General features: G+C 48.5%; 1 protein-coding gene across 2 annotated transcripts in view; it reads right to left on the bottom strand.

Annotated features, from left to right (window-relative positions):
• Positions 1–23,967, bottom strand: part of VWF (von Willebrand factor) — a 134,220-nt gene that overhangs the window by 95,254 nt on the left and 14,999 nt on the right. For both annotated transcript variants that reach the window (XM_036117632.2, XM_078075515.1), the window contains exons 6-10: positions 17,682–17,806; positions 6,197–6,413; positions 4,454–4,576; positions 3,458–3,569; positions 3,062–3,108 (exon numbers count right to left, since the gene is read on the bottom strand). In XM_036117632.2, the coding sequence (XP_035973525.1) occupies positions 3,062–3,108; positions 3,458–3,569; positions 4,454–4,576; positions 6,197–6,413; positions 17,682–17,806 (624 nt within the window). The remainder of the gene's footprint in view (positions 1–3,061; positions 3,109–3,457; positions 3,570–4,453; positions 4,577–6,196; positions 6,414–17,681; positions 17,807–23,967) is intronic.

Here is a 23,967-nt window from a genome sequence, read left to right on the forward strand (position 1 = left end):
CCACCTCCTATATTCATGTCTTTGTGTGATCCCCTCACCTTGAGTGTAGACTAGACATGTTGACTTGTTTCTAGTAAATACAACACAGCAGAAATGAAGGATGTCACTTTGGAGATCGGCTTTTTAAAAGACGATGGCTTCTGTCTAGGCTGTTCTCCCTCACTCTCTCTGAGGTCACTCACCTTAGAAGAAGCCAGCTATCATGTCATGAGGCATCCTCGTGAGAGGTCCACATGCTGAGGGACCAAGGCCTGCCAACCATCACATGATTCAACTTCAAAGTCCCAATGGAGCCTTCAGATAAGACCACAGCCCAAGTCAGCAACTTGACTGCAACTTTCATGAGAAATCATGGGCCAGGCTCAGCCACACCCAGATTCCTGACATACAGAAACTCTAAGATAATAAATGTTTGTTGTTTGCTAAGTTTGGGGTAATTTGTTACACAACAATAGACAACTAGTACACTCTCATCTTATCCCAGAGAATCAAAACCCAGCTGTCTATTTCTAAGATTCACAATGTCAGCTCTTCCAGGAACTGTGGAGAAGTCACAGCCTGCTCTTTGCTATGCTAGCAGAGTCAAGCATATTCCCTTCCAGGACCTTCCCCTCAGAAGCTATATCAGCAAATGTCACACTGGGGGCATAAGACAGCCCCACTGCCCGCTGAATCATGGGAAGGTATGGAAATACACCTGTGTGCTACAGGTAGAAATGGAGTGGGAAATGACCAGCTAAACTCCAGAACTTGAAAAAGAGGGTCAGAGCTGAGGCTTTAAATATACAGAGCAAGAGCTTAGTGATTGTGTGGGCAAAACATCAAACCACTCAGTAGACTGCAGAGTTGGAACTGGTTATCTTCCCACCAAGGCATCAAGAAAATTTCTTATATCCTCAGCAAAGCTATCTTCTAAATTTTGAACTGAAGACCAGGGAATTATAATCTGTCCCAGACCAAGCATTCCATCATGTGCACAGTGAGTGTTCAAATCATTGTTGGATGGATGGATGGATGGAAGGTTGGACGGATGGATGGATGGATGGATGGATGGATGGTTGAATGGATGGACAGATGGATGTTTGCATGGATGGATGGACGGATGGATGGGTGGAAGATGGTACCTATAGAAGGTAGTTATTTTTTTTTTTTATAAGAGACAGAGATAGAGAGAGAGAGAGAGGTAGGCTCCCCACTGAGCAGGGAGACCGATGCAGGACTCGATCCCAGGACCCTGGGATCATGACCTGAGCCGAAGGCAGACGCTTAACCATCTGAGCCACCCAGGCACCCTAGAAGGTAGTTATTAAGAATTCCTAATCTGGGTGTGCCTGGGTACCTTAGTTGGTTGAGCACTGGACTCATGATTTTGGCTCAGGTCATGATCTCATGGGTTGTGGGATTGAGCCCCACATAGGGCTCTGTGCTCTGTGGGGAGTCTGCTTGAGATTCTCTCTCTCCCTCTCCCTCTGCCCTTTCCCCTGTTATCTATCTCTCTCTCTCTCAACCAAATAAATAAATCTTTAAAAAAAAAAAAAAGAATTCCTAATCTGGTAGTCAATCTAACAAAAGACAATAAACGAATTCCTAATTCTGCCCATTGTGGCTCACAGGTCTTATACAATGAATGCTTATTATTTAGATATTAACAGTGTTTTTGCAAGTCATTTGCAGCAACCTCGTGTCTTTCAAAGGGCTCCTTAGGTCTTTCACAGGGTATGATGATGTTAAATTGGAGCACTGATATTCCTTGCAAGAACAATCTTTTGTCCTTCATGCTTCCTTTAAAAATTGCACAGAAGATAAACTGACTGGTTGGCCATCCCTGAGCCAGACGAATTTACCTACCCCTAGTGCCCACTTTCCATCTAGTTCCAGAATTTTCCCAGTGTGGTGGGCATTGGGTAAGATCCTAAGTGACCCTACAGCCAACAGGCCCCAAATATGATCCCAGTATCCAAGTTCAAGCCCTGTCAGCCCACCAGAGCTAATGCGGCCTCTTGGGGCCAAAGGGAGGGGAGCCTGTTATCTGGCTCTTTGCCTTGCAGTTTTTGATTGCACTCTACAAACCATGGGAACCCAAAAAGTAGTATCCAGCATAGAAGCTGAGGCTGAGCTGGTCTTTAACTAAAACATGGGGCCTCTCCTGAGCCGTTGATAACAAAGACCTTCCTGCAAAGGAACAGATGGAGGGCAAAGAAAGAGAATAAACAGAAAGGCAAAAGCAGCAATCTGAGAGCTGTGAGTCTGAGTCTTGTCATTGTCTCTTAGCAGCTGTGTGACACTGAGCAAGTTATGTAATCTCTCCTGCTCTGTCTCCTCTTTTGTAAACCTAGAATGAACTGTACCCGCCTCATAGGCACGCATGTCAAGTGCTCAGCACAGAGCCTAACACATAGCAAACACCACGTGAGTGACCACAAAGGGGAAAATTATCAGGAGAAGAGCCAGGGTAATTGGGGGGTGAGGCAGAAGGGATTCAAATGGCCCAAGTTTGCAGCAAATAGAATAGAGTTGGATCCAAACAGAAGACCCAGTAAAGGGGAGAGATTATAAAGCAACTTTTCCTAAAGAGATTTTCCAGGGAGGGGGTGGGGTAGAAGAAATCATTCGGTGGTCTGATCTTCCTAGCTCCTGGGCCATTCTAAGGTCTTCCTATCAGGCATTCCAGAAACTTCTCACTTTGAATTTAAAGAATTACCGGGCCCTTCTTCCTCTTCACTTCCAAAGAATTTGCATCATCTTTGTTTAGTTGACTGTGACCCTACAGTTCTTACAGTTCATTGAACCATAGTCCTCTGAGCAAAGAGGTGAGAAGAAAAGGACAATAAAACCTTAGTGCAGGTGCATTCTCACCTTTCAGCTATGCTGAGTGTCCCTCTGCTGGCCCACAAGTGGGTCAGCACAGCTGGGATCCCAAACCAGGGCTGTGGTCAGAGGGTGGTATCCAGCCGGTACAGAGGCCACCTTCTCCCTGCCTTGAGATGCCGCCCTCTCCAACTAGCAAGGACGACATACCATTCCATCCAGAGAAGGGGGGTATGAGCGGAAGGGCGCCTACCTGGGCATTCTTCATTGCTGCAGATCCACAGGCTATTTCGGCAAATGCTGTTGGGGAGAGAAGCACAGGTCGTGGCTAGTTGTGCAAACACAAGGGCGCATGAACACACCTAGAGCTCATCACAGACGCCACAGCCCCCAAAGGGAGGGATTTGGGAAAAGAAGGGAGCTGGTGCTAGGGGGGGTCTTTATGAGGCTGAAGGTGAATGGCACAGGGCTGTGGCCAAAGAGGGAGGCATCTTGGAGATAAGGCTGAGGGGGAGAAACCCTGATGGAGAGAGAGAGAAGAAGAAAATCTAGGGGACCCAGTGTCCCTGGAGATTCCCCCCACTGCCCAGCATCCCCGTCCACTGCCCTTGGGCCGCCTTCCCAGACCTCACGGCGCAGCCCCAGGTACCAGGTGTTGCAGTCCCGCAAGAGGGAGGAGCCCGGAGGGTACCGCTCCCCGGCATGCACACAGGAACACTCAGCGCTCCCCACGCAGCGGCCTTCATCCAGGAGCTGTCCCTCTGTGTTCAAGGACATCAAGGCAAAGACTCAGCTTATCATCATTACTCATCTCTCAGCTACAGAATCCCCATGGGTGATCACAGCTGAGGGCTTCTTCAGGAAGCTCAAAGAACCTGTTCCATGATGTTGCTCTTTCCCATTAGGGCCATACAGGGGGGAGGGAGATTATTAATCTCTCTCTACTGTCAAAGAAATGGGGGAAAGAGCTTTGCTCATGGTCCTCCAGTGAGGAAGGCATGAGTCTAGGCTGAGAGTGTCTCCCGGGAAGCTTGAAGAACTTGTATGACCCTTACTTTCACATTAACGCACTGAAAGAGAGGGCATTATTAACCTGCATTGCACAGATGAAGAAAGGAGGCAAGAGTTTTTGTTCAAGGTCGTCCAGCGGGGAAGTCATTAGTCAAAACACACAGGCCTCACTCTCAGTAATTAAACAGCGTTTTTCACCAAAGCTCACACGGCCTCTCCTGACAAACACTTTCTAGTGCAAAGCTCTTTTTCAGCTGAGCTCACATGGCAAACCCAGGAGACGTTTTAAAATATCTTTCACCCAGACCCGTGCCCTGACACGAAACTGAGAAAACAAAAGTGCCGCTCAGATCGGGCCACGTGCTCCCCAAACAAAGTCACTGTCGGAGCCCAGACCGTCCTTCTGTTTCCAAGACACACGCGCTTTCACGGATCCAGTACAACAGGAAAACAGAAATTAAAAATAACCCCCGGCTCAATCCTGATCCCTCTGTACAAAGACGTTTTAAAAAATAAATAAAAGGCTTCTGATTTCAGCAATGGGTGACAAACACAAGTGGCCTTCATCTGGCCTCCCCAAGCCAAGGGCACTGGCAAGGTCTGGGATTTGTGAATGAAGTGAGAAGTTTGTTACCAGGGCAGCTGCAGCCATCCACGCATTGCTCCTGACACACTTCTTGGACGTGCAGGCTCTGGCAGGTTCTGGTGCAAGGGGACACGCACTCCTTGTACTCCATGCCTGCCGGGCACGCCGGTCCTGAAACGGAAAACCCAGCAGTCTCCCCGGAGCACCCCAGAGAGCACCTCCTAAGCCACGCCGTCCTCAGAGCCCCAGCGCTCTCTTGTCTGCTCCCCTCTGTCTTCAGGGCCCCAGGGGCCAGCTCCACCCCAGTGGCACCCCCATGGCCCACACGCCCTCCAAGACCACCCTGCCAGCCACCCTTCCCCTGAAGGGACACCTTCCATCTTGTAGAGCCTGGCTAAGACTCAGCAGGGTCACCTGGGACCACCACCCCTGCCGCTTGGTCATCTGTTTCTCCATGAACAGCTTGGTATTTTTTTTGTTCCCCTATGCTCTGTCCCTTTCACCTAAAACCCTCTCAAGGTAATATCAAACTCCTCTAGGTTAAAAATAAATGTCCTTCTGGGGCCAAGCAAGGGGTAAGTGGCGTCCTCCATCACATCCCTCCTCTGAGGGCTCCTCTTCCTCATGAAACTGGCCCCAGTCAAAGGCCCCACCCAGCACAGGGTACACACCATTCACACCCACTTTCCCCACATGGTGACTTGCTCCCTATTTATTTTCCACTGTGTTGCAGGACTGTCTTCAGGGCCTTATCACCTAAGCATCTGTCCTCCCCCACTGGACCCAACTCCTCCTGGGCAAGGACCGGCTCCCCTCCTTCGTCTCTCAACCCTGTGGCCGACTGATGCTTAGAGCAGCTGAAGAACTGGAACATACCAATGACCTTTCCTGGGCTTCGAAACACCAAACAATTGCTCCGAACCCCTTCTCCTCCAAGAGGCATCTCCCCCCAGCAACCCTATCTTCAAAGACCTAAAATAACAGCCACTCCACCTGACAGCGGAGAAACCAGCTGCTAATAGCCACCTTCTCACGCCCCCACAGCAGAGATAAAAGCTCTAATTTATAAGCAGGGGAAAAAAAACACACACTGAAAAACATGTGTGTGCTGTAAATATTTGGCCGGCTGTTCCGTCTCCATCAGCCAGGATGGCCTATGTAATTATGGCACTGTCCATCTGCATGGCTTTTGGTCCATGATGGAAAGTCTGGGGAGAGAGGAGGCTTCTTGCAAGGGAACCACAGAAGCTCCTACTTAATTATGATAATTTGGGGATGGTGACAATGACAGTGAGCAGGGACCCAGTGAGACTGGGAGATCCAAACCAAGGGCGTCACGAGGTGAGGAGGAGGGAAAGGGGAGCCCTGGGCTGGGAGGAGAGAAGGCTGGGTTCATAAAAGAGAAGGGCTTATGGAGAGCCTGCCAAGCTCTGCAAGATCACAGTCTGGACAACTCCCTGCTCCTCGTCAACAGGCAGGCGGCGAAGCCGTGAGCCGAAATCAGGACAGCTGGGATTCCCGTCAGAGGCGGGGAATGTTCTCCCAGTCCAGGGAATAGATTTCCTGAGGGAGTCCCGGGGCACTGAGGGAGGCATGGCCTAGAACGGAGGCAGGGGGACAGGTGCCGGACGGCCTTCTCAGCTGCAGCCTTTAAGGGAAGGGACGCCCCCTGCGGGCCAGGCCTCTGTGATCAGGTGGCCCAGGAGCATGACACAGCCCGAGGGCTTCCCTAGTGACACCCCAGAACGGACACCACTCATCCCCAGCCAGGAGCGTGGGCCACAGACTTACGGCAGGCGCTGTGGTCAGTCCAGCGGTACAAGACCATCCCCTGCTGGGCACAGGCCCGGGCGTACTCCAGGAGGACCTCGCAAGGGCACCTCAGCCCCTGGGCACATGTGCACAGAGCCCTTTCGCACAGGGCCACGAAAGGCTCAGGGTCCACCAGAGGGTGGCAGCGGGCAAACACCGAGGCGCTCTTCAGAAGCCGGCACTGCTCCCATGGGTCCTGCGGGAACGAGACGCCACATGGTGAGGACAGGAGCTGTGTGGCCCAGGCTCTGCGGGGCACTGGCTTATGTCTTCCTGGACGTGGCTCCGCGAAGATCCCGCCCTGCCTGGAAAACCGGGGACGCTCCCTCACACCGGGCACGGAGTAGGTGCTGATCAACAGTTCCCAAATTGAACAGTCTTATCAATCCAGAGGATTCTTGGAAATGTGCCCCAGATCCTCTGCCAGGCAAACGCAGTCCTTGGATTTACCACCTTGTTGATACCCTCAACCTAACAACACACGGCGGGGTCGAAATTGTTGCTTACTACTCTCGAAACACAGTAGTACAAACACTCCTACGTATTGTCTTCGTAAACATCTCTGCATTCTGTGTTCTAATGATTCTAACTGCCCTTTTTTTTTTTTTTTCAGTTTAAAATCTCTGAAGTTGATGGGGCGCCTGAGTGGCTCAGTGGGTTAAGTGTTTGACTCTTGGTTTCAGCTCAGGTCATGAACTCGGGGTTGTGAGATGGAGCCCTATGTTGGGCTCCCACGGAGTCTGCTTATCTCTCTCCCTCCCCCTCTACTCTGCCCCACCCCCTTTCTGTCTCTCAAATAAGTAAATAAATAAAATCTTAAAATCTCTGAAGTTGGGAGTCACAGCTTTGGAAGCCATTCCCCGTGATCTCCTTATTTGCAGCAAATGAAAGTTTTCTTTATGTGACAAAATAAAATAAAATCTCTGGAGTTGGGGTGCATCTTCCAATCCATCTAGGAAGCAGGGCAGAATGTCACAGCTGCCCCAGGTCACAGCAGGCTGGGTGCTGGGGTGTGGGGTGCAACTCCGAAGGAGGCCCAGGGCCCAGCTGGGTGCAAGCAGGTGGGCGTGGCTGGTTCCCTGCACCTGTTGGAGAGGCCGCGGCAGGGGTTGCTCGGCTGCAGACATGAGGGCAAGGACAACGAGCCAGCTGAGCCACTGCTGAGCGCGGCTGCTCCCTGCATGACCCCACCTATCTGGCTTACCTGCCTTCAGGTGGGAGACTCCACAGCCACTGCAGGGCTGAAGCCCAGCCCTGCCACTCCCAGGCAGTAGGGACTGAGGCAAATGCCCTCACCTCGCTGGAGAAGGGCGTCCTTGAGTAACACAGGAATAATCCCAACAGGCGCTGCCTTGCTGGCGGTGCCTGGCCCTGAGCCGGCGATCGATGCATGAAGACCACTGTAGTGAGTCCCAGGACCACTGAGGTCTCGGGTGATGACCCGCATCCTGCCATGTGCCATCCCGGGCATTTCACACAGGGGAAACTGAGGTCTCTGCAGACCGTGCCGGGAAGAGTCCTGCCCCGGACTTGTTACGGCTTCACAGCTCCAGATCTGAGTTTCGCCTCTTGCACCTGCTAGCCGTGTGACCTTGGGCTATTTCTTAACCCCTGCTCCTCTGTCAACTGGGGATAATAATGACAGTTCCTACGTGATGCGATGGTAGTGGAGAGTGAATGAAATCAGGCAGGTAAAGGTTTCACTGCAAAAATGATGACTCCATATCATCATTGTGGATCTCCCAGCCACCAGAGAGGTCCCTTCCACCCTCGCTCCTCCCAGGGGGCTTGTCCTCCAGAATGCTGGGCAGCTTAGCAGCAGGACAGACGACATCTTTGTCCCTTTCCCCCTGTCTGCATCTGGGGGAGACTGGGCTACACCAGGATGAATGGTTGCCATGACAACATGATCGCTGTACTAGTATCTCGGAGACTCTTTCGAGCAAGGGGATGGAGGAGGGACCCTCTCTTCTTTGCCACAGGCAGGTCTGAGACTCTCCTGAGACTCAGGAGAGGAGGCCAGGGCCTGCGTCCAGTTCTTTCCATTCTGCTACACTGCCTGACCCATGAGACAGGCCCCTCGGAGAGAGATGTTCCTGGGCTCTGAAAGGGCAGCCAAGGGTGCCCCGGGGAGGGCCAGAGGCTCGGGCTCTTGCTGGCCATTCTCCTCACCCACAATTTCGAACCAGAGAAAAACTGAAAAAGGCGGCTCCACGAGTTTTTGCTAATGCTTCTGCCGTCACCCCACTGGGCTGTGGGACAGCGCCTGGAGCAGACACTATAGCACGGGACAGTCCCGCAGGGACCAGGCACCTGGGGTTCCCACCAGCACAGCACAGTGTCAACCAGAGGAGAGAAGAGACTCAGGAGTCCAGCGTCCCCTCCCACTTTGAGAGCGTTGTGAGGCAGAGTCCAGCCTGGCCCATCTCCAGCTGGCCCAAATCTGTCTGTCCCCTGCTCAGAGGAAAAGTGGCACCCGTCCTCCAGCACATTTCCTGGGGGGTCCCTTGAGATATTAAATGGTTTACAGAAAGCTGTAGCAAGAAGGGTGTCTTCTGATTACTCACCTGCAGGATGGGAGTGGATTTCTGCAGAAACAGCCACCTCCCTTCTTAGAACGCCTCTGGCCTCTCCGTGCGCACCTGAAAATCTGGCTAGGATATCTTTCTCAGCAGAGACAAAAGGAAAAGTCTGTCTTCCCATCTTGCCCTCCGGTCTTCCTCTGGTCAGGTCTGGCCTGAACTCGGCCCATGAGGGTGACCACAGTCTGAGGGTCCCACTGCAGTGTGGTGGCACGTCTAGCTTGCCACCTCTGCCTCCCAGCCTTCCCCGCTCCACCACAGGTAGCCTGGTCAGGCCAGGCCAGGTCCCAAGACAGAAATAAGTCCAGGATGGAGCCAACACTGTGTCCTGTCAGACCCTGGAGAGAGACGTCGGCAGGTAGGAGGTGACCAAACCTTTACTCAACAAGCACTGGTCATGTGGCCTCTAGATCTCTAGTGTGTGCCCAAGTCAGTACATAAGGCAAATCTGACTGCGTCCCACCCCAGCTTAAAGGGCAAAGTTCTAGCTCCTTAGAAAGGCAGCAAGGCCAGGTCTTCCAGGATCTTACCCTGGCTACTCTCCAGCTCATCCCCCTCTGGCTCCCAATCTCACACATCACCAATGTCCCCTGAACAAATAAAGTGGTTTCAGACACCACCTTGGCACCCACTCCCACAAATGGGCCCTTCATAAGCCTGCAACACCTTGCAAGAATACAAACCTCCTCAGAGAAAGGTCAGATAAACAGGCTTGCAGATTTGGAAACTGAGGCATGGAGAGAAAAGCATTTACTAGATCAGCGGTTCACAAAGTGTGGTTGGTCCAGGAACCCCCTACAGACTCCCAAGATCCTTGCAGAGCTTCATAAGATCAAAACTACTGTTATAATCATACTAAGATGTTATCTGGCCTTTGGGCTCTTGCTCTTTCATGAGTGCACAGTGGAATTTTCCAGAAGCTCCATGATAGGTGATCGCACCACAGACTGACTACAGATGCTGACATGGGAATCCAGCTGATTTCTCTTAAGCCAGATAATAAAGAGATTTGCAAAACTGTGAAACAATGCCATTCTCCTCTCTAGACATTTTTCTGTTTGGAATTTATAGTGGCCTTTATTAAAAAGATGTCATCTTATTAAATATAATATGTTTATTATTTTTTAAATGAGTATGTTGTAAATTTCTCCATTTTATTTTCTAATATAATACATATCAATAGATAATCCAAATCCATAATCAACAGATAATCCATAGAAAATCTCTTTCATGTCTTCTATTATTCTTAAGAATGTCAGGGGGTCATCAGACCACACAGTTTACAAACTGTGGTAGCAAGCAGGGCTCAAAGCCTGACTGCATCCTACAGGCCCGTCACCTGTCACCAAACCACAATTTACGTGGTTTTCCTCCATGCCCCCGGCCCTCCCCACCTGTGTCCTCACACCAGGTTAGACAAAGGGAGTACAGAAGACAGACCATGGGTTTTAGAAGCAAGGCTGCACTACGGTCCCAACCCCATCACTTCCAAAGTGTGTGTCTGTGGGAAAATGATCTCGCCTGTCTGTGCCTCTGTTTCCTCCCCTATAAAGAAGGCAGAGTGGAGACTGAAAGTTGCCTAGGATCTGTTCCTCCCTTCTTTCTTAGTCATAGCACCTTCACTTTTCAATCTTTCAATGATTCCATCTCTTCGCCTCCCCGGCAGCTGGGAGTAGGCATAATTAAGCTTTGTCCAGTAGGACGTAAGCAGAAGGGTCATGGACTACGTTCCAGACAATGTCCTCAAAAGGAGAGGGTGCTTCTTTCTTAGCCCCTTGTCTCCCCACCGATGGAATGTGGCTGTGATGCCTGAGGAGTGAGCCGCCATCTTGGACCATGAAGTGGAAACTCCATGCCAACAACAACAGGGAAACAAGACCAAAGGACCCCGGATCCCAGCACCAAGGCATCCTGCGCTGGCCCTGCACATCCCACCTGAGCTTCTTTACAACAAGAGAGAAACAAACTTCTCTGTTACTTTAGGTGTCTGGTCACTCACAGTGGGACCTATTCCTAACTGACACAGATAGCAATACCTACGGAAGCCGGTTGCTGCAAAATAAGACCGGACAACTTTACATGAGAAAGGCAATCAAGGGCCTATCACTATTGCCATTGGCCTACTGTCAATAGCAGCCACACAGCTCGAAAATGGCTTCTCCGCAGCTCTCTGCTGAGCCATTCTGGCTGAGACACAAGCAACGGTCAGCTCATCTGCACGCTCCCAGCGTGTCCCTGGCTCCAGGGCCCGGCATCAGCTACTTCTATCTTCCTTCATCTCTTGTCTGCAGTGCCAGAGGCTGGAGGGAGAGATCCAGCCCCAGCTCCGTCAGCCCATGACTTCACCCTGCCCGGGTGGGTATGCAGACCCAACTGCAGCCCAACTTAATCACATTTGCAGTTCATTGAAGAAGTCCAGGCCTCTTCCCTGGAGATGCCAAGCCCCGTCCGAGGGAGCAGGAGAGAAAAGCAGCACATCTCCCCAGCGGCAGATAGCCGGGGAGGAGATCTAAAGCTTAGCTATTGTGTTTGTTCGCAAACAGCTGACCAAGGAGAAGGGAGGAGGCATTCCTAGGACTGAAGTGAACAAAGGAAGGCGAAGCTAATATATAAAGTGCAAGATTGTTCACCCAGGCCCTGATCTTTCCAGCCCTGGGGTGGGTGCCCGGCAGCTGCCCCTGGAGGAGGTATGGAGGCGCCTGGCGCCTGAACAGGTCCAGAATAGTGGGTTCAAGAATTCACCCCCGTGGCAGGGCATACTTTCTCATTGGTCAGCTAGCAAGGATGGATGGGGGAGGGTTGCTGATTCTATTTATATCTTCTGGCTGCCCTGGGACTCCCACCTACATTCCAAGATCTGGCTCACAAAGCCCCCATGAAACTGGTCAATAGATTTCCACCAAATGGATGGGTTTTTTTTTGTTTTGTTTTGTTTTGTTTTGTTTTGTTTTGTTTTGTTTTGTTTTGTTTGAGGTTTTTTGTGTATGTGAAGTTGGACCTTCCTCCCTCTGAGATGATTGGGTTACACCCCTCATGAGAAGTAGGGTAACTGGATATGTCACAGAAGTCCCCATATCCCAGAGGACCCTCCTTACCCTCTGCCCTGGTCTCCTGGGAGGTATGTGAGCAATTTTCAGGGACCAGGGCAGGGCTCAGTGGGCTCAGAGGACACAGGCCAAGCACCATCCCCAGGTTCCCAGTTTGGGGTCTGTCCAAGCCCTGGGATAGAACCATTCCACTCATCCTGCTCCCAGTAAGGAAATATCATCGGCTCTGTGCCAAGAGCTGATTCCCTGAGCCGCCATACCTTCACCATTCTTTTGGCAATTTGTCACCTACTGACCCAAGATGGCATTTATGTTGTTCTCTTTCATAGTTGTTCAGTTTCCCGTATGCGTTTTGTCCCTTGAACAAGATTGCAGAACCAGTCTGTGTAGTTTACTATCACCCAAGCCCCACAAAATACTTCAATAAATATATACGCATGGGTACCATCAGATTCTTGTTCATTCTTGTCCTCATCAGGGGAAAGAAAAGGAAAAGAAAGCCACTTAGGGAACATTTTGTTAAAGGATTTTGAGATCGTTATGTTAGGAAGCCATTTGAACTGAAAGCTTGAGGACTAGGACCTTATCTGACCCTCCTCAAGAGTTTGTCAGATAAATACTGCTTGACTGGGGGGAAGTCTCTGAAACCCTGTGGCAGCCCCTGATCTCTGCTATAAAGCTAGACCCCAAAAGCACACTGGTCAAGGTCACCCTCATCCCACCACAAGCACATGGCCTCACTGCCACTCTGACTTATGATAAGCCTAATATTCCTGACATCGATGAAAAGAATTTCTTCTGCTCCAGACACCTGCCTGAGGTTGCTACTGCTCCTACTCAACAATTGACCACTGGAAGGCCGAGTGATAAATGGTGTACTCGGTCTTCTCAAGAAAGACTGGTCATCTTGAGGACCAACTCTGGGGAGGTATACGGAGAGAACTCTTGGGGCCAGGGGCCTGAAAGGGTCCTCACATTCAGAAGGCAGCAGCAAAAGCAGGAAATGGCCTTCCCAGTCTGGGAGAGGTGATCCTGGAGGAGGATGGCTGCAGCAACGTTTCCCAGTGGAAGCGAGGTCAAGGTCACAGCCATTGAGTATAGTTCTGCAGGGCATCCAGTGCATGGTGGCAACATGCTGGGGGGTTATTGTTCACACCGTAGACACCACACAGGTACACGTACATTCTATGCACACTTCTAATGCTTATTATGGCAATTTCCCAACAGGCAGTGGTAAAGTGCCTTGAGGAAGGGGCACCTTTTTCTGATTAGTAAGAATACTGGGTGGACTAGCTGCAGCTTCCTGTTGTAGTGAGGACTGAGGACAAAGACAGGTACCCAGACTAACAGAATGTGAATTTTAAAAAAAAAAAAAGGGGGCAACCTAAGAATCTTTCTAAAATGTTCATTATACAGTAGAGTTACCTGCAAATTAACATCAATTATCTGAGCATTTAGAGCTTGGGGCTTTTTATTACTAGGTCTGCACCCTGAGCTCCAGACTCCAGCAGCCCTGCCCTCTGTTTCAAAAGCTAAAAAATACTGGAAATTTGCATGCAATCAAACAAGCCATTATTCAGTCCCAGTAGAGAGGCTCCGGAGTTTTGTTGGCATAACAAGGAAACATTCATCCCCTAGGTATAAGTAATATGACCTGGCTCAGAATTAGCTGACTCCTTGCTACAGTGTGGAAAGAAGGAGAGCGCCAGAGAAGCGGGGAGAATAGATTCTGGCGGCTCTCAAGAAAAGTTCTTTGGTCAATGTACCCTTCCCCAGAACACTCTGCCACTGCAAATGGTCCTTAGAGCCACAATGGCAAGAGCTTGTATGTAATGCCCATTTACCAGACCTGACTTCTGAACCCGGGGGCCCAGGGGATGAACGAAGCAGGCAGAGAACAATTCCAAAGCCAGCACTAATGACCTCCCAGGAGATGAGTCATTGCGCTTCCCAGCCAGTGAGGGTGCCCTGATCTTGGGTGAACACAACCTGATTGGCTGAGACCAAGCCAGGTCTGTCTTCTCGGTAAGCAACCTCATACTAGTGCTGAGCTTAAAGAAGCTTGTGCCTGGGGAGATCTGGCGTGTTTGGGGGCCTCAGCCCAGCACTAAGAACTTGGTAACCAACTTCTCAGGCTGCTCCCAGGACACTGGTTAGTAAGGACTTCAACGCACCCAAGAGACAAAGTGAGTAGCAAGCCTGCAGCTGGAGCCTCCAAAAAGCACCCCTGGAGAAAAACAAGGCTTCTCTTGGATTCTTCCTCCCTCCCTCCCCTTTGTCCCCAGGAGACAGAGTGTCCTATCTGCTTCCTCAACTCGGCCTAGTATCAGGTTCTTCGTTTGAAAATCGTTTTCACCTCCCACCTCTTACGGATAGGTGAGAGTATCCCTTTGTACTCCAAGGGTAGGGGAATATTTGTCCAGCTTACTTGGCACTGGCCCATGTTTGCAAAATACAGTGACACAAAGCCCATGCCCTCGAAAAGCCGATTCAGTACTTATATGGCCTGCAACCCCACCTCACCACTGAGGCACCCCTGCCTTAACCCCACCCCTGCCTAGAGAACACTGAAGGGCAGCAGGGGGGGAACCGCCTGCTAGCCACAAAACAATAAGTTAGGAAATAAAAGACAGAAATGATCAAAATCTCTCTTCCTGCCCCTCACTGCACATGATTCCTGGAGGGCACTCCATCTGAAATTCACTTGGGTTACCAAGCAGCTCTAGAAGAAAATTTGGCTTCTGTCACTTACCCTGCCCCTCAGCGTGAATGTGTTTAGACACCTTCTCTCCTTCTAACCTCATGCTGTGCTCAGCTTCCCAAAAGGAACTGGGTTATAATTGGGAGGAGGGGAGGAGAAGAGAAAGGAAAGAATTTTGGAGCTTATGCTTAAAGCGAGCGCTGTGTGTGTTTGGCCTCTTCCCATTCTCATGGTATGGCCACTGCAGCCTCGAGAACAGACAGCGGGAGGACACCAGGGGTCAATAAATAATAATAATAATATTAATAATAACAAGAACAGCTCATACAATTGAGCCCCACCACCCTAAACACTCCATACATATTCTCTCTTATCCTTGCATTGGCCCTGTGGGTTGCTCTTCCTATGCCCATTTTATGCATGTAGAAACTGAGGCTCAGACAAGGCAAGTGTCTCCCCCGGAGTTACAAAGCCAGGAAGCGGCCTGACCCCAAGCCCATATCCTTAGCATAATGCTGAGACCCACAGAGGAGAAAAAATCAAGGGGCTACCAAGGGCATGCACCAGATATTTCAAAAGTTTTCCTGGAAAGAAGAGTAAACTACCCTCTTCCACACAACAACACCCTCCTCCCGGGTGTTAGAACTTGGTTGGCCTTAGTTGGTTGCCAGTACTGGGCTACATTCCAGGTGACACAGATGTTTATGGACAAGCCGGAAACCTAGCACCACTGAAACCTTGGAAACCCAAGAAAAGGAGGCATTTGGAATGTGCTTGTTTAGAAATTGGAAATTGTGTTTACAATCTAGGCAGCTGGACTAAATATCAAGCTAGAGTATTTTCCTGTGCCTGACAAAGTCCTTGTTTCTGATGGAACAATCTGGAAGAGAATCCCTGCATGAATAACCAGCTAGCAATGAAGGTCTCTCATGCTAAGGTAGGGGACTGTGTGTGTGTGTGTGTCTTTTGCTTCTGGAGTAGGGGATGGCTGGAGTTTCCCTACTCCTGTGCAGAGTTGGGTAAATCGGACTTCTGCAAGCTGCTGACGGGGGATCGATACCGTGAAGGTAGTCCCAATCCCCAGACACATAGCACCATCGACTCCGCATTTATCCACCCACTGAATGTTTACTGAGACTTACTGGAACCTGTCTTTCTAGCCCAATCCACTGAAACCTGCAGAGAGTTCTAGAGCTGAAAGGAACCATAAGAATCCTGGAAGCCATCTCCTGAGGGAAAACCCAAGGACCACAGGCAGAGATAATGAGCAGCCTGAGGCAATGAGGCCGAACAGCAGCCAAGGGGGAGCCAGCGATGGGGAACTCTGACTCTGCAGCTTCTTAGCTGGCGACTCCGGGCAGGTACTTAGCCTCCCGTGGCTTCGGTTTCCTCACAGCTCTGGAGAACTAGAAAGGCCCACCGTGGCCTGCCGAATCCTGTCAGGGCGGTGGGCCCGGGGATAAGCAGGGGCTGTCCTTTTGCTGTGGGCTGGAACAGGGCGGCTGCTCCCTGGGTGGGGCCTGGGGAACAGCCTTCTACAGGGGCTGTCCGGTGCAGCGCAGATGCCCTTCAAAGCCAAGGACGCATCCCCTCACGGTTAGCAGTGCTAGCTGCTGAGGGCTCACAGCTCCGTCCCTGCATGCCTTGCCCTCAGTCCAAGAGACTATCCCGCCTCCCTGCCCAAAGGAAGCCTACATCCGATGACCAGCTGGTCGGTTCAGGCTTGCCTGGGGGCCCCCCAGCTTTCAGAGCTCCCTGAATGATCAGCTGAGACCTCAGTTTTGAGTACATGGCGGTTCACCCTCCCCACGGCCCAGCACTGCCTCTCTCAGTCCCTCTCTCTCACGCTGCTCCTGACAGGTCCCCAGTCACTCCCGGCATGGGGGACCTGACTTACACCACCTCCAAGAAACCCTGTCCCCCAGACAGTGAGTGTGTGCGCACAGCCTCAGTAGGACCATCCCTGTGCTGACAAGGGCCCAGCTTCACCCTGGAGCCATGCTGCTTCTCCTCTCTCAGCCCCGGCAGCCGGACCCCAAGGGGGAGAGGGTACATCCATCAAGGGAGGTCCTTCCCCTTCGGAAGCATCACCTTCCCAACACCCCACCCACCATGGCACAAGTCCACCCCTGCAGAAGGTAGAGGCAGAGTGCAGTCTTGTCCACTCTCTCCCACCAGACCCCCTCCTCTCCAAGGGGGAGCTTCTGGTAGTGGGGTCGTAAGGAGCAACTCTGAAGGGGAAGAAGCTGCTAATGAGCTACCATATGGTTAGAAATAGGGGTTGTGCGGAAAGGGAGGGGAGGTGCCACCATCGGTACTGAGTCCCAGGACAGAGGCACACAGATGATAAGGAGGCCATGGGACCACAGAGGCAGTGACTGGATTGATGCAGCCACAAGCCACGGAATGCCACAGCCACCAGAACCTGGAAAAGGAAAGATTCACCCCCCAGAGCCTCCCAGGGGAGAGCGGCCCTAGTGGCACCATGATCTTGGCCCAGGAAAACTAAATTCAGACTTCTGGCTCCCAGAGCATGAGAGAATACGTTTCCGTTGCTGTAAGCCACTAATTTTCTGACTAATTTGACACCACAGCCTCAGGAAAATATTATCACGCCCAGGTTGGACACCTCAGGCCCACCCCTCCCTCCTCTTCCCTCAGCTTCCCTGACGATAAAGTAACCCCCTTCCTGCTGATGTGCCAGTAAGACTATGGGGCCTTGCCCTCCTAGTTGTACTTTATAATAACCACTTGTTGAACACCTAAAAAGGAATAGGTTCCTGTTGCAGAATTTCAGACAGGTGGCAGGTGATGATGGAGATATTTGGGGACAAGAGAGGGCATTAGAGTGCAAAACAGAAAAGTCTAGTCGCTCACTCTACCAACTCATTAGACAGACCCATTTTCAGAGTTCCAGGTCCAGAACAGTGTTAGATTAGAGCTAACCAGACTCCGGCCACAGTTGGTTTTTAGGAGAAAATGGTTGCCCGTGGGAAACCTTCTTTGAAAAGCCAGAGGGACCCACAGAGGTAGGCCCACTGTACACCTCGATGGAGGACCTGAGGCCTCAGATGACTTTCTGCCTCTCACTCCCAGGAGTCCCACTCCCCTCAGACCACCCCAGAGGTACCCACCTGCTGCATTTCCTCAGAGGAGACATTGCATGGGCTGCTGGGAGGGGACACCCGTTTGCACCGTTGTTCCCTGCTGCTCAGGGCCCAGGAATTGGCAAAGTCGTAGGGGTCCGAGGTCAAGGTCCCTGTGGAGAAGGTTTCAGGAACGAAGTCACAGTTAAGCCTGACCCAGGACTTCTGAGTGAAAAGTCTAGGTCCGTCGGCACCCGAATCAACCTTCTGTTAGATGGGTACACAGGCGTCTGGGCTGGGGACTACCTTTTGTGCAGCACTCAGTGGAATACCACAGGGCACAGGCCCCAGGGCTTAGCCAGTGTGTGGTGAGGGGTGGCTGGATGGATGCACACAGTGAGGAAGACGATGAGGAGCATGCCCATCCACGCTGTCTCCATGTCCTTGCGTGCCTTTCCCCTCTGTGCAGAATGTTCTCCACCCCAGTACCTTGACTGTCTCCTCACATTCTTTGAGATGCAGCTCCAGAGCCACTTCCTCCAGGAAGCCCTTCTGAACGAGTTCTGCTCCCAGCCCCCTGCCCCAGCCTGTGTTCCCTCAGCACCCCCGCCATCCTTCCATCAAAACTCCCATCGCCCTTTGTGTTAGTATTCTTTTTGTTTATGTTCATACTCTGTCTGACCGTGAGCTCCCTAATTCAGGGGACAGGCTGTGTCTCTTATCTCTGGCTTCTTATCTGGCGCTTTGTAAACACTCAAAATATTTTTGCAGATTGAAGGGAAGAATGTGACATGGAACCTGAGCCCCCAGTCACTGCATCCCCTGGGCTTTCACAGCGTTGGGGCCTTAGTCCTATACCGATCATGCCACCATCAGCTCCCACAACAGAGGGAGGGCCTATGGGCTTCCATGGCAAAGGAGATGCCTAATACCACTTCTGAGTCTTCACTGCAAAGGGACTAATGGAGCACTGAGGCAAACAGTCCTTTTGCATAACCAGGTCCGGAAGAGTGAAGCATGTTTCAAGGCCAAATAATGTACTTGAGAATAGAAAAGAAACTATCCTTGGGGAAAGAAAGGCAGGACCTTGAAAGTATTGTCAGTTGGCATCTGGCGTGCGGTGAGCAGGGAAAATGCCCCCCCTCAAAGATTCACTTCCTAATTCCTGGAACCTATGAATATTCTCTTTTAGGGCAAAAGATATGATGAAGGTTTTAAGGATCTTGAGAGGAAGAGCGTATCTTGGATCACCTAAGTGAGCCTTAGAGGCAGCGGGAGGAGAGACAGAGACACACACAGAGACGGGGATGTGGCCACAAGTCAAGGATTACTCCCAGTAGTTGGAAGAGGCAAGGAACAGGTTCTCCCCTAGGGCCTCCGGAAGGAGTGCAGGCTTACCAACACCTTGATTTTAGACTTTGGGCCTCCTGAACTTGTGAGAGAATAAACTGCTGTTGTTTTAATCCATGGGAGAAGCCAAAGGGAATTTAAATTTTTGGAGTTTCTACTGTGTGCCAGGCATTATGATAAGTGCCCCCTGGGTTCTTAATTACCATGTCACACAGGTTTGTTCACTTTCTAACATACCACAAGAACTCCAAAAACTTCAGATAATACCATCTTTGTATGGAGGCTATAAAACAAATAAAATTATTGTTACAAAGAAGAAATTGAAACCTAATACAAGGACAAGACAATAAGAAAAAACAATAGAGTTGAAGAAGAACCAAATTTACCTTCTAAAGTTACAAATATAGTCATGGAAATAGAAAGAAAACCCAACTGATGGGTTAGACATTATCTGGAAATTAGAGTTGAGGGAATTAGTGAACCAGAAGAGAGCTCTAAGTAGTGATGTGCTGATGAGCCATCTGTCTGGGGAAAAGCAAAGTCCTAATTTTTAGGATTTGCTGATTTACATGCTGCAGATACTCCCACCATGGCCAATTTCAAACTACAAACATGACAGTACTGGATGCAGACTTGGAAAAGACCCACACAATCAGTTCTCACCAGCCAGCATGACTGCACTACCCAAAAAGCAACAAAGAGGAATAGAGAGATAGAAAAATGAAAGTAAAGTAATGAGGGGAAAAAAAAGGATGGAATAAAAATATCCAGTATATGTCTAACAGATGGAGAGAAAATGACTAAAATTTTTCTAAATCTGATGGAAGATAGGAGTCCTCGGTTTCAGGAATCACAGTCTCAAGCAAGATAATAAAAATAAAACCGGAGCGCCTGGGTGGCTCAGTCAGTTGAGCGTCTGCCTTTGGCTCAGTTAATGATCCCAAGGTCCTCGGATGGAGCCCCACAGTGGGCTCCCTGCTCAGCGGGGCGTCTGCTTCTCCCTCCTCCTCCTCTCCCCCTCGACTTGTGCTCTCTCTCTCTCTCTTCTCTCAGATACATAAATAAAATCTTTTTTTAAAAAGATAATAAAAATAAAACCCACATCTAGACACAACATAGTAAAATTTCAGAATGCCAAGAACAAAGAGACGACTTGTATACAAAGATAAATGATATGATCTGCAATGAAATAACAGTTGGACTGACAATCTACTTCTCAAGAGCAACAATGGAATGACATCTTCAAAGTACTATGAGAAATAACTGATGTCCTAGAATTCTATACCTAGCTTAAGTATCATGTAAGAATGAGGGGGAGTTTGTTCCAGTTATCACTATCAGACCCTGAATGAAGGAAGTACTGAGGGATGTTTTTTAGAAAAATAGCAATTGAACCTAGAAGAAAAGAATAAGATACAAGGAGAAATTATGAGCAAAGAACCTGTTACACATGAAGATATATCTAAAGAAGCACTGACTGTGTAAAGCTATAATAATAATGCCAAATTTAGTGGTATTCAAACAAGGTGGAGGGCTCAGTGAGGTAGTGAGGAAAGAAGTAACATTTTTAAAAGCAGTAATAGTAGAAAGCACAAAATAAGATGATTAATAGAAAATGAAATACATCAACAACACAACTGAATATAAAATGAATGAAAAGAGGCAAAACTTCCCAGTAAGAAGACAGGAGAGATTAAGTTACATTAAAATAACAAGAATGAGGGGCGCCTGGGTGGCTTAGTAGGTTAAGTGTCTGCCTTCGGCTCAGGTCATGATCCCAGGGTCCTGGGATGGAGCCCTGCATCAGGCTCCTTGCTCGGGGGAGTCTGCTTCTTCCTCTCACTCTCCCTCTGTGCTCTCTCTCTCTCTGTCTCAAATAAATAAATAAATAAAATCTTTAAAAAAAAATAAAAAAGAATTGCCACATGATCCAGCAATTCCAACTCTGGATATCTACCCAAAAGAACTGAAGGCAGGGTCTTGAAAAAATATTTGTACACCATTATTCACTCTGGCAAAACATGAAAACAACCCAAGTGTCCTCAAGGCATGAACGGATAAGCAAAACGTGGCAGATACATACAATGTACATTCAGGCTTAAAAATGAAGGAAATTCTGAGCTAAAGGGGATGAAGAGGTATGAACTTCCAGTCACAAAATAAATAAGTCACAGAGGTGAAAAGTACAGCATGGACAGAGTATAGCTAGTAAGATTGTAAAACGTGGTTTGGTGACAGTTGGTGATTACACTTATCTTGATGAGCACTGAGTAATGTATGGAAGTGTTGAATCACTATGTTATCCACCTGAAACCAATATAACACTGGATGTTGATTATATGGCAATAAAAAAGTGACTTTCTTCCTAAGGGTTTATTGTTAATAATAGCAATACTGCTTCAGAATATCCCACTTACATGTACAGGGTAAATATGTAATCTTGTACTTTCCAAGCAAATTTGTGAGTGTATTACCACTTCCTTCATGGCTCTTTGTGACTGGCACATCTGTGTTTCTGAAACAAACGGGCCGTAAGCACTTTTGTTAAACTGTTGACAAATAATCCTTCTATGTTGTTGTTCTCAAACCTGTTCTCTAGATGCTGAAATATGTTACCAAACAAGGTGCAAATTTAAAACAATGCCTGTGTTGAAATAAATGATTTAAATACAAAAAAAGGAAATTCTGACATATGCCACAACGCATGGATGAATTGTAAAGACATTGTGCTAAGCGAAATAAGCCAGTCACAAAAAGACAAATACTGTATGACTCCATTTACATGAGGTACTTGGAGTAGTCAGAATCACAGAGACAGAAAGTAGACTGGTGGTGGCCAGGGGCTGGGGAAGAGGAGGGAAGAACAGGAAGTTATTGCTGAGTGGGTATAGAGTTTCAGTTCTGCAAGAGAAAAAGAGTTCCAGAGACAGACACTGTGACTGGTTGCATCATAATGTGAATGTACTTAATGCCACTGAAGTGTGCACTGAAAAATGAGTAAGACAGTAAATGTCATTTTATGTGTGTTTACCACAATTTTTTAAATGGAGGAGAAAAAAACCCTATATGTGAATTTTGGGGGGGGGAGGGGCAGAGGGAGAAGGAGAGAGAGAATCTTAAGCAGTCCCCACGCCAGCACGGAGCTTGATCTCACGACCCTGAGATCATGACCTGAGCTGAAATCAAGAGTTGGATGCCTAGCCGACTAAGCCACCCAGGTGCCCCTGCATGAATGCTTATAGCAGCTTTATCCATAATTGCCAAAGACTAGACACGACAAAATGTCCTTTCCTGGGTGCATGGATAAGCACATTGTGGTAGTACCCTTCAACAACAAACAGGAACGATCTCTTGATACATGCAACAACACAGATGGATCCTTAGTGGATGATGTTAAGTGAAAGAAGCTGGACATAGAAGGCAAAATACTCCAAGTGCAGTATGATTACAGTTACATGAATTTTGAAAAAATCAAAACTATAGGAACAGAAAAAAGGTCAGTGGCTACCAGGGCTAGGGGCTCAGGGAGAGCTCACCTACAAAGGAGCACAAGAATTCTGGATGGAGGACACTGTTCCATAGTTTGTGGTAGTTACACGGCTCTCCACTTTCGTGAAAGCTCTTAGACCTGGAAGGGTGGCCTTAACTGTATGTAAATTATACCTCGATAAATCTGACTTTTAAAAATAATAATAATAAAATCCAGCTATGTGCTTCTTTCATGCAATACATCTGAAATAAAACCACACAGACTGGTTGAAAGTGTGAAAAAATGTATGTCAAGCAAATACTAACCTAAAAAAAGGTGAGGTGCCTATATATTAATGTCAGATTTTAAGGCATAAGGTATTGTTAAAAATGATGAGTCATTACATAAAAGGAACAGTTCACTAGATTCAATATTTCTAAAATCTAATTGTAAAGGCTCAAAATATATAAAGGAAACTTGATAGAATTACACAAAGAAATTGACATATTCTTCACCACTGTAGAAAAATTTAATACAACTCTCTTAGTAATGGGTAGTTGAAGAAGACAAAAAGTAGTAAATATATAGAATATTTGCATAACACAATTAACAAACTTAATTCAACAAGTATATATAGAATCCTGCACCAATCAGAGAATACATTCTCTTGGAGCATACCTAGAATTGCAAAAAAGATCATGTAGGAGGCCACAAACAAATCTCCTCAAATTTCTAAATTAGAAATCAATTTAGTTACAAAAGATAACTTTAGAAATTCTAAACATCTGGAAATTTTGAACACACTCTACAGGTTAAGAAAGAATTCAATGGCAATTAGAAAATCCATAGAACTAAATGAAAATGAAAATATCAAATTGGTGTGGCTAAGATGGCATTTAGAGGAAAATGTATAGCCTTAAATGTACATATAGGATGATACAAAGCGAGAAATCAGTGCTGGAGAAGACAAAAACAAATGATCTTACTATTTTCCAACATATGCAGTGAAATGAAAGGAATGGTCAGCCGTTTCTTTAGATGTTTACCCCTTAATCATAGGGTAGTTGGGTCATAAGGAAGAAGAAGAACTTAGGTACAAATGTTCAGCTTTTGTAAGGGAGCATCACTCATTAAATGTTTATGTAATTGAAGTTACCAAAAGAAGATTAAAGATGAGGAGTGGTTTCTGCATTGTCCATGTTACCTTCTGTTGCTCACAAACACACACCGAGACTGGCCTTTTTGGACAGTGGACCACCCTTTATAGACTTCCTCCATGAAGTTCTATTGAACTCATTCCAGAGGGTCTGTTCAAACCATCCAGCATCTACCAACCATCTATCCTGTGTAACCTGCTGTGGGCAATTCCAAGTTGAACCAACCAACCTCCAAGGTGTGGTTTGGGGGGACATCTAGGCAGTGGGGTGGAATGCTCAGAGTTAAGGTTGGCAGGATAAACATGACATGCCTGGGGGCATATTACTGAAGGTTTGTAAGCGGGGAAACGACAAGCAT

The sequence above is a fragment of the Halichoerus grypus genome, chromosome 6, assembly GCF_964656455.1.
Source record: "Halichoerus grypus chromosome 6, mHalGry1.hap1.1, whole genome shotgun sequence".
NCBI lineage: Eukaryota > Metazoa > Chordata > Mammalia > Carnivora > Phocidae > Halichoerus > Halichoerus grypus.